The sequence below is a fragment of the Eucyclogobius newberryi genome, unplaced genomic scaffold (genome assembly GCF_026437365.1).
Source record: "Eucyclogobius newberryi isolate DKJ021-1_F unplaced genomic scaffold, fEucNew1.0.hap1 SCAF_8, whole genome shotgun sequence".
NCBI classification, from domain to species: Eukaryota; Metazoa; Chordata; class Actinopteri; order Gobiiformes; family Gobiidae; genus Eucyclogobius; species Eucyclogobius newberryi.
Window position 1 is genome coordinate 6060459 of NW_027316500.1, and position 10036 is coordinate 6070494.

The window sequence follows — 10036 nt, forward strand, 5'->3', positions numbered from 1 at the left end:
GTGTGACTGTTATAGACCCGCAGTGGTAAAAGTGATCCACAGTGAGGACATGTAACGAAAGTGCGTCTTCTCCTTGAAACTCCGTATTTTCAGCAGTAAGTAGAGTTTACTTCAGAGTTTTATAAGAGCTTTTCTATAAGAGTGTTATAATTCTATTGCCTGAGCAGCTGAACAGCGTCTGAACAGAATGTAGGAGGAAGTGGCTGCTCAGGCAAACAATTCTTCACTGTCCCAAAGACCGTGGGGGGCGTGGCTCGGTTGTTTATCTCCTGAGGGGGGCGCGCGTGCCAGAGGGGCCACGGTCAGCGGAAATGACGTGATGATGTTTTGACTTGTGCGTGAAGTGAAGAGAGGCTGCTGCACGATCCGCGTCACTAACACCTCTGCTCAGCATCCCCTGCAACATTCGGGGACATCTTTGTGCTTCATGTCGCCATAATCACAGCTAAAGTGAGTACAGACGTTAGCACTTAGCTCAGAGTCAATGTGCTGCAAACGACAAGGTTAATGCGCAGTAAAAGCAGGCGATGCTAACAAGGCGCTAGCTATAAAACAGATCTGCTGCACTTTCTAGTCACAAAAACACATCATGACCTCATGGGCTTTGTACGCCAAAGCGATGGGAGGGGTACTTTTACGGACTACGACAGAGTCTGAGGACTACGAAACGTCTGAGGAATAAAGTCTGGCGGTAATGCAACACTCGGATGCCAACCGCCATAAAACAACAACAACAACAACAACAACTAGCTTATCGGCTAATGTAAACAGTGATGCTATGTGTGCGTGCTGCTGCTGCAAAATACAACGCTCGTGTTTGTAAAATGATATTTCTGGATGGTTTTCTGAATGCATTTGCGTTTCCTGTGCAGTGTGGCGGATGCACCCTGGAGTTGGTCCTGCTGCAATGTCAAAAATAGTTAAAAGTAAAATAAAAATTGCACATTAGTGGTGAATTATTCAGTGAAGTTCAAATAGCTAGGATCTAAATGGTGTATCGTGTCTTTCTTTGCAGATGACAAATAATGACATCGCATTCTGTTTTATGTGCATCTTTCATTGGATCTATTATTCTGTTATTCAAAATCCCATACAGTCTGCATTGAAATGTTTGAAATGTTATTTTTAGTTTAGCTGTATAGAAAGGCCGAACTATTTGGAAATAAGTTATGTAATTCTGTTTATTTTTTTGTTTTTTTTTAATCCATTTTTATTATATGTATAGTTAGTGTTTTAATACTAAGATTATGTTCCAAATGTACATTCTTTACGGGTCTAGGAGAATTGACGAAGACTGAAATAGGCTTATAAACTGACAAACTAATAAAATAATTTCATATCTAAAGTAGCAGTTTTTATAGGCAGCATATTTTGAGGAAAGAAAGACAAATTGCAGCCTTTGCAATAAATCTATCAGCTCCATCTAATAGGCCAGAACCGTAACAGGCTTTCATAACTGCCATACCATAAATAGCACATGGGCGTCGACTGGTTATGAGAGCTGGAAGCGGTGGTAAGTTTGTGCTCCCTCTTCTTTCCCCTCTTAACTGTGCCGTGTGTCTCTCGCAGGAGAAAGCAATGGACCTCCACAAAATTATCCATGATGCATTGCACGAGTTCATCCAGACCTACATTCCAGATGCCGATCTCAGGTATTGTATTTATTCTTGGATTATAGATTTTTTTGCGTATGGCAGGTGAAACTATACATTTCACTAAAACGTAGTGAACCCGATTTTATTTAAGATTTTGCTTTACTAAAAATGTTGCTTATTTTGGTAAAGTTTATCATTTTGCTGGTTGGACATGAGCAGCAGATGTGACACGGGTAGAGGTAATTCTAAGTGTTATATAATGTAAAACAAGAATCAAACTTCATATAGATTACATAATAGTTAGGATATGACCTTTATTTTGTTAGATGATTGTTTAGACATGTGTCAGTTGTGTGTAATGTCCATCTTCAGTGGAATGTCTCTTATTGATGACATCACAGAGGGATTCTGTTTGAGAACTCGGCTCGACTTCTATTTTTATTTTTCCAAATTTTCTTCACTCACTGATACTTGTAAACTATTTTTACCACAGACTATCCCACCAAACTAAGTTAGACACATGGAAATCTGTCAAATGCACCTTGTAAAGAAATTGCTCTTCTTGGAGTCATTTTCAGACGCCATACTTTTACTCTATTTGAATAATAATTGAGTTTAGGTTTTTGATCCCTCTTACCACTGTGAGTAAATCTACTTGTTTATATAATATGAATATATGAAGTGATCTAAACTACTTCAGGTATGATATAGTTCTCATTTTTGTGGTCCATCTTTTGAAAATATCAGATTCTGTGCATTATTCGCTCTTTTTTTTGTCCTTTCAATTACATTAACTTCAAATGAAGCAAAAGTGAAAGAATAGTAAATTCCCCAAACAACAGTACTTTGATGTTCCTGTTGCTCTGCCTGAAGCTGACTGGCTGAAGCTGTGACTGTCTGAAGCTGTGACTGTCTGAAGCTGTGACTGTCTGAAGCTGTGACTGTCTGAAGCTGTGACTTTCTGAACCTGTGACTTTCTGAACCTGTGACTGTCTGAAGCTGTGACTGTCTGAAGCTGACCGTCTGAAGCTGACCGTCTGAAGCTGACCGTCTGAAGCTGACCGTCTGAAGCTGACTGTCTGAAGCTGTGACTTTCTGAAGCTGTGACTTTCTGAAGCTGACCGTCTGAAGCTGACCGTCTGAAGCTGACCGTCTGAAGCTGACTGTCTGAAGCTGTGACTGTCTGAAGCTGTGACTGTCTGAAGCTGTGACTGTCTGAAGCTGTGACTTTCTGAACCTGTGACTTTCTGAACCTGTGACTGTCTGAAGCTGTGACTGTCTGAAGCTGACCGTCTGAAGCTGACCGTCTGAAGCTGACCGTCTGAAGCTGACCGTCTGAAGCTGACTGTCTGAAGCTGTGACTGTCTGAAGCTGTGACTTTCTGAAGCTGACCGTCTGAAGCTGACCGTCTGAAGCTGACCGTCTGAAGCTGACTGTCTGAAGCTGTGACTGTCTGAAGCTGTGACTTTCTGAACCTGTGACTGTCTGAAGCTGTGACTGTCTGAAGCTGACCGTCTGAAGCTGACCGTCTGAAGCTGACCGTCTGAAGCTGACCGTCTGAAGCTGACTGTCTGAAGCTGTGACTGTCTGAAGCTGTGACTTTCTGAACCTGTGACTGTCTGAAGCTGTGACTGTCTGAAGCTGACCGTCTGAAGCTGACCGTCTGAAGCTGACTGTCTGAAGCTGTGACTGGCTGAAGCTGTGACTGTCTGAAGCTGACCGTCTGAAGCTGACCGTCTGAAGCTGACCGTCTGAAGCTGGCCGGCTGAAGCTGACTGTCTGAAGCTGACTGTCTGAAGCTGTGACTGGCTGAAGCTGTGACTGTCTGAAGCTGACTGTCTGAAGCTGACTGTCTGAAGCTGACTGTCTGAAGCTGACTGTCTGAAGCTGGCCGGCTGAAGCTGACTGTCTGAAGCTGACTGTCTGAAGCTGTGACTGGCTGAAGCTGTGACTGTCTGAAGCTGACTGTCTGAAGCTGACTGTCTGAAGCTGACTGTCTGAAGCTGTGACTGGCTGAAGCTGTGACTGTCTGAAGCTGACCGTCTGAAGCTGACCGTCTGAAGCTGACCGTCTGAAGCTGGCCGGCTGAAGCTGACTGTCTGAAGCTGACTGTCTGAAGCTGTGACTGGCTGAAGCTGTGACTGTCTGAAGCTGACTGTCTGAAGCTGACTGTCTGAAGCTGACTGTCTGAAGCTGACTGTCTGAAGCTGGCCGGCTGAAGCTGACTGTCTGAAGCTGACTGTCTGAAGCTGTGACTGTCTGAAGCTGACTGTCTGAAGCTGTGACTGGCTGAAGCTGTGACTGTCTGAAGCTGACTGTCTGAAGCTGACTGTCTGAAGCTGACTGTCTGAAGCTGGCCGGCTGAAGCTGACTGTCTGAAGCTGACTGTCTGAAGCTGTGACTGGCTGAAGCTGTGACTGTCTGAAGCTGACTGTCTGAAGCTGACTGTCTGAAGCTGACTGTCTGAAGCTGACTGTCTGAAGCTGTGACTGGCTGAAGCTGTGACTGTCTGAAGCTGACTGTCTGAAGCTGACTGTCTGAAGCTGACTGTCTGAAGCTGACTGTCTGAAGCTGACTGGTTGCTTGCCGTTGCAGCGCTCTGGATGACGTGCTGCTGTCGTACATCACTGGAGTCTTGGAGGATCTGGGCTCTCAGGAGAGCGTGGAGGAAAACTTCGATGTGGAGGTTTTTGCTGAAATGCTGGAGGCGTACATCCCGGGGTTTGCAGAAATCGACAGGTAAAACGTCACGGTGATCAGAGGTGGTAAAAGAGTACTCTTAGAAATGATATGCTACCCTGGTTAAACAAAGAATAAAGAGTATCTTGTGTGTAATTGTATGGGAGAATTGTATGCAAATAGTGTCACAATACTAACATTTCAAACTCTATTTTGATGCTAAGGAATAGGCTCGATTCTGTTTTTGATACTTTACTATAGAATGAGTTTTTTTATAAGAATGGTTTTAAATAAGTTTTTATAAGTTATCTGTTTTTATTATTTACTTCTGTACCTACTTTGTGTTGCAACCCTGGAATTTACCCATTGTGGGACAAATAAAGGCTTATCTTATCTTATTTTACTAGAAAATTGAAGACTCTAATACAAATAAGATTTTTTCCTGTTTGTTTTCAGTATCAATACTTGTCAGAGTGAGTATGTCGTTTTGATACTAGTTTTAGTATCGATTAGTATCCGATTTTTGATACTTTTGACATCCATATTTCTAAAGAATACTATTTCATAATTGAAAAAAACTTAACTTAATCTAACTTTATAAAATAAAGAAAGGCAAATTAAAAATATATCACTTTAATGACTTCATTGAAACATCATATAAACATTTAAAAAATGTGTGTCTTAATTTTTACGTGATATTTTGGGGTGAGGAATATTGACACAAAAATGTAATAACAAATTTCAGACAATATTATGTTAATCCAACAGAAATTTGTTTAAAAGGTTTAATTATCAGACAAATGTGAAATGTCTGTGAAAAATAATCACAAAAGCCCAGAAATATCACCTTTTATTTGAAAGAACTTCCTGTCATTTTTAATTTTAATCAACTCTGTTTTTTTTTTTTTTCCCCTATAAACAATCTACTCGATATGATAACGTTGCATAGCTTCAAACCATCATTCACGTCATTATACATATCCGACACTTCTGTGCAGTGCACGTGACAACAACATGAAGCCAAACTAACGTGACGTTCTGCTTGTGATTGCAGTGTCAAAGTGTGTGAAATGATGTTCAGCCTGGCTTCCAAACTGGCCACAGCTCGCAATTCAGGTACGAGGCCGTGCCAAGTTTGTGAACACTGTCCAAGCATCTTCCTAATGTGATTTCCTATCAATATCCTGCTGGCAGAGGCTCCACGATGGGACGCGAATGCCAGACATGGATCACCAGGCTGACATTTGTTCTGCCGTGCTGCTGCTGATTAATTAGTTTAGCGTTTCATTTTCAGCTGACGACGAAAACAATGTGCCTAAGGCGAGGACAGATGAGATTTCACTGAAACTCACCACCATGCCAAGTGCAGCGCCAGCAGGGAGCGACGCGCAGTGCCTTACCAACCAGACAGAGGGCGCCACAGCCAAGGTAATCACGGCCAAGAGCTTTTTCAGTGCCAGTCCAGGAAATAATATTCCATTTTTCAGTTTTTTTTAGCGGTTGACTTGGTTGTTAATGTTTGCAGATTATGATCCTGGGGTTTGTTTTTAAAGATGAAAGATGGTTTACTGAACAGGATAGCTGCAGTGTGGAATATAGAGAGGGTGTAGAGGGACATTCGGCAAACCCAAGACGCATACGCTTTAAACCACAAGATCTTTAGCTCATTGTCAGTTTAATTTTTGTTATATCTGGGGCTGTCATCTTTCCTTTGTTATATATTTTGCAAAAGAAATGGTTGAGTTTGTATAATATCAAATTTGTCTCATTATTTTTTTTAACACATTATTTTTGAACACATTTTGCTGCAAAATGAGTCGCAATTGAATGGAAATGGCAATTTGAATGGACGCAATCAGCAAATCACAAAGGCAGCGATATTTTAAGTTCCACAAACAACATAACATCCTTTAAGAATAAAAAAGTGTGGTGGATATGAAGTGGTATTATAGGAGCTGGTCATGTGCATGTTACTTCACTCTCACAACGCTCTCATTCATACAGCAGCATAATATTACACATGCTTTTAATGGTCTTAACAAACTAAACATCCTGTCTTGTTCTGCATTTAAAAAAAAAAAGTTTGTCTGGTTAAACACATCACTAACAGATAAAAGAATCACATGTATGTACTTTGCTGAGTCTGGAAATATATTTGCTGCTCCATCTGTTGCTCCAGTACATGAGAATAAGGCTGATAATCAAGTATTCTCCCTTAAGCCCTTTACACAGTATGAAGTATTAATATGTTGTTCTCTATAGCTCCCAAAAAATCCACTGGAGCTGACGCCCTCAAACCTAGGTTACTTTTGTTATCAGCCCCACTAATTGTAAATTGTTTAACTCGTGTTTTTAATCTCACAATTCACACTGAAAGTATCTATGGAAACCTGATCCCAAAAATGATGGCAATACAAGAAGAGATCTGCTTTGTGTTTATTTCTAAAGCTCTCATTGGGATCGTGACTGGTTATTTAACAGTTTGCTGAGCCGAGCAGGATCTTCTTTTAAGAGAAGCAGAAGAGTGACATATATTCTTTTTCAGTTGCCGATGTCTGAGTGGGAGGCCCAGGAACAACACCTTCTTGAAATGTTCCCCAAGTGCACTGTGTCCGAGGCCCGTAACGCTCTGTCCATCGCTAAAGGAGACATGGAGGAAGCGGTGCGCCTCATCATAGAAGGGGATGTCCAGCTCAGTCCTACTCCTCTCAATGTGAGACAACTCTACTTTTATCACCTGTGTTGCAGTCTTAACCTTTTCTTATTTAAGGTTAACCAAGGGAAGACTGGAACATCAGTGGCTGACCAGAAGCTGAAGGAAACCATCTTGGAAAAGTGAGTCGAACACAAGTTGCTGCTTTTTGTATTATTATTGTTTTAATAGATCCTTTAAAAATGTCACCAGAATGTTCACATTTCCAGAATGGAGGCAAAAGTGAAATGTCACAAAACAAATGACATCAGATCATTTCAATTAAAAAAAATAATAATAATAATATATATATATATATATATATATATATATATATATATATATATATATATATATATATATATATATATATATATATATATATATATATATATATATATATATATATATATATATATATATATATATATATATATATATATCAAGCAACAATTTTGAATTTAGTTTGATTTTTTTAAATACAATGTTCTAGTCTCAAAATGGTATTTATTAAATAAACACATAATGTAAAATAGTAGTAAATAGGAAATGTCTTTCCACCAGACTTTCATTTTACAGTCTACATCCCTTTTGACTCTATTCTAGAATGTAGAAGGATTATACACTCGGGCGTGGGACGGGTGGTGCTCTGTTCGGGGCCTCGGGGCCTCAGCTCCTCTGCTGACTGACCACTGCCACGTGCCCCTCCACATCTGAGCGCCCAGTCTGTAGTTTATTTAGTGAAAACACTGCTTAGCCTACAGTCTTGGCCCATGATACTTCTGAATCTGCATCATTCTGTCAAAATAAAGCCCTCACTGTGAGATAATAGTGCATCAAAACTGTTCAGAGGGATAAATATGACAATAGGCATAGATCACGCTGCGGCCACGCCCACTCACATACTGAATTCAGTATTTTGTACAATTCTTTCTCCAGCGTTACTTTGTTCAACGTGTCGTGGCGTAATCAGTATATATTGGTAGTCAATAAGAGTGGTGAATATGTTGTATACTTCAGATACATGCACGTGGACAACGAGGAAGACAACAAAACACATCGACCTGTCGCCCCCAAAGACGTGAGTTCAGCCCTTTGTCCTTTTCCAGTTGCTGCTTTGTTCGATTGTCATTAATTTCCAACGATCTCACAGGCTCCAAAGAAGCTTGTGCGTTACCACGACAACCAGGTGGTCACGACTAAAGGCGAACGTTACCAGCTGGTGAAGAAGAACGAGACGGAGGAGATGAAAAAGACATACGTGAACATCAAACCTTCCAGAAAGTACCGGTTCCATTGATGATCGCTCCGGTGTTCTGTGTGCAGCTACTGACATACCGTTTACACATCTTATTTATTATTTTAAAAATGTAAATGTGGCTTATTTGGAACACTTACTATTAGATGCCTTTGGTTTTCTTTGTATTCTTAGTTAAAGGTGCAGTATGTGGGTTTTCTGCTGTCAGGGGTTTAGACTTTAGACTTTTGAAGACGTTTTTATGGCAATAATTAGATGTGTTCAGGAAGTGAATACTGAACGATTGGATTTTATTTAGTTCTATTAAAAACCATCCAAACGTGTGATCGATTAGTAAATACTGAACGATTGGATTTTATTTAGTTCTATTAAAAACCATCCAAACGTGTGATCGATCAGTAAATTATAAATAATTTTGCTGCGATATCGATGCAATACTGATACCAGTGAGTTTGGTATTCAAGTGCTTTGAAACTTTGTTAAACATATGTGCAGATAAACCAAAATGTAAACTATATAAAAACTGCTATTTTGTATTTATGTGTGTAGTTTTAGAACAATTCAAACATTAAGAGTTAAAAGCAGCTCTGTGGTGACTTCTGTCCACAATGCAGCAGTTTTCAGTATTTTCCATGTACAGTTTTGGCAGTTGTACTTGTACTTTAGTAGTTTCCTTACCACAGAGCTGATTAGAAAAACTTTTTTTGTGTAGTTTTTTGCCAAAAGCAGTCACATCAAGTACAACCAAGTGGCAAACAACCATAAGAAAAGTGACATAGTGCACCTTTAAATCGTTTTCTTTCATTTGCAGTTGAATATTTGTAAGTTTTCTACACAATCTTCTAACTAGAGATAAGCAATAGTCACAAAAAAAAATGAATATTTAACTATTTTTGTGGGAATTTCTTCAGAACCGTGTGTGTAAATATCTTGGTTCAGGTTGAAGTATCATGTGGATGAAATGACAAAGAACATGAACCACAAAAGTGCAGAAATATCACTTTAGATTGACAACATTTATTTTATTGGCTCATTGTGCAGCTGAAGAATGCATTCTTATTTGAAACACTTTATTGCTAACATATACTGGAGTTTCCATAGGTCTGATGTTGCACTGACAGTTTTTGTAGGCTTTGCTTCTCATTTCATTCAAATAATCTTAACATAGATCTATATTCATGACTGTAAATAGCAAGGTTTCTATGGTGCTCGCTAGTTTTGAGTCAGGATTAGCGGTTGCGGCTAGTTAGGGCAGGCAAACCCCCAAAATGAAAAGCAATCTCTATTACGCGTGGTCTTTGTGGGTTGTTAGTTGTATAAACGTGCCATGTATCAATGATTTCCTGTGTTTCAATTCAGTCCATTGTTTGTGGCACATGTAACTTTAACCCATCAAGGAAGTGCTAAGTCTGACTTGTGCATCAAACTAAATAGTTAATTCTATTTTTCTAGTGTCATCTTCAAACTAATGCTACTTTAAATCATTTGATGTTCAAACGGGCGATGTAAAGATGAGGCATCTGAGTTGTGCGCCGTAGATTAGATTGACTTGTGATATATATATCATGACATGTGTGATATGTATTATGACAGCTATACCCTGGATTCTTTTTGTATATTGCGTGTTATTGTGCTCAGTTTAGGCCTTTTTCATCTCATTGGAGTGTGGCTGTGGAAGTATTTCAGTGACGTTTACTCTTCTGCAGTTGTGTAATGCAGTCAGGGTGTGTGTGTGCGTGTGCGTGTGCGCGTCAGCATCGAGCTGTGTTAAACTTACTGGAAGTTTTATTTAGTCAAATCATTCTGGTTCTC

General features: G+C 39.8%; 1 protein-coding gene across 1 annotated transcript; it reads left to right on the top strand.

Annotated features, from left to right (window-relative positions):
- Positions 1 to 277: 277 nt before the first annotated feature.
- cuedc2 (CUE domain containing 2) lies at positions 278 to 8536 on the top strand. Its single transcript, XM_072437197.1, has 9 exons — positions 278 to 450; positions 1570 to 1652; positions 4191 to 4334; positions 5329 to 5390; positions 5569 to 5702; positions 6820 to 6987; positions 7045 to 7109; positions 7987 to 8047; positions 8120 to 8536. Exons 2-9 carry the CDS (start codon positions 1579 to 1581, stop codon positions 8264 to 8266), a joined length of 855 nt encoding a protein of 284 aa, XP_072293298.1. The 5' UTR covers positions 278 to 450; positions 1570 to 1578; the 3' UTR covers positions 8267 to 8536.
- The last annotated feature ends 1500 nt before the right edge of the window (positions 8537 to 10036 follow it).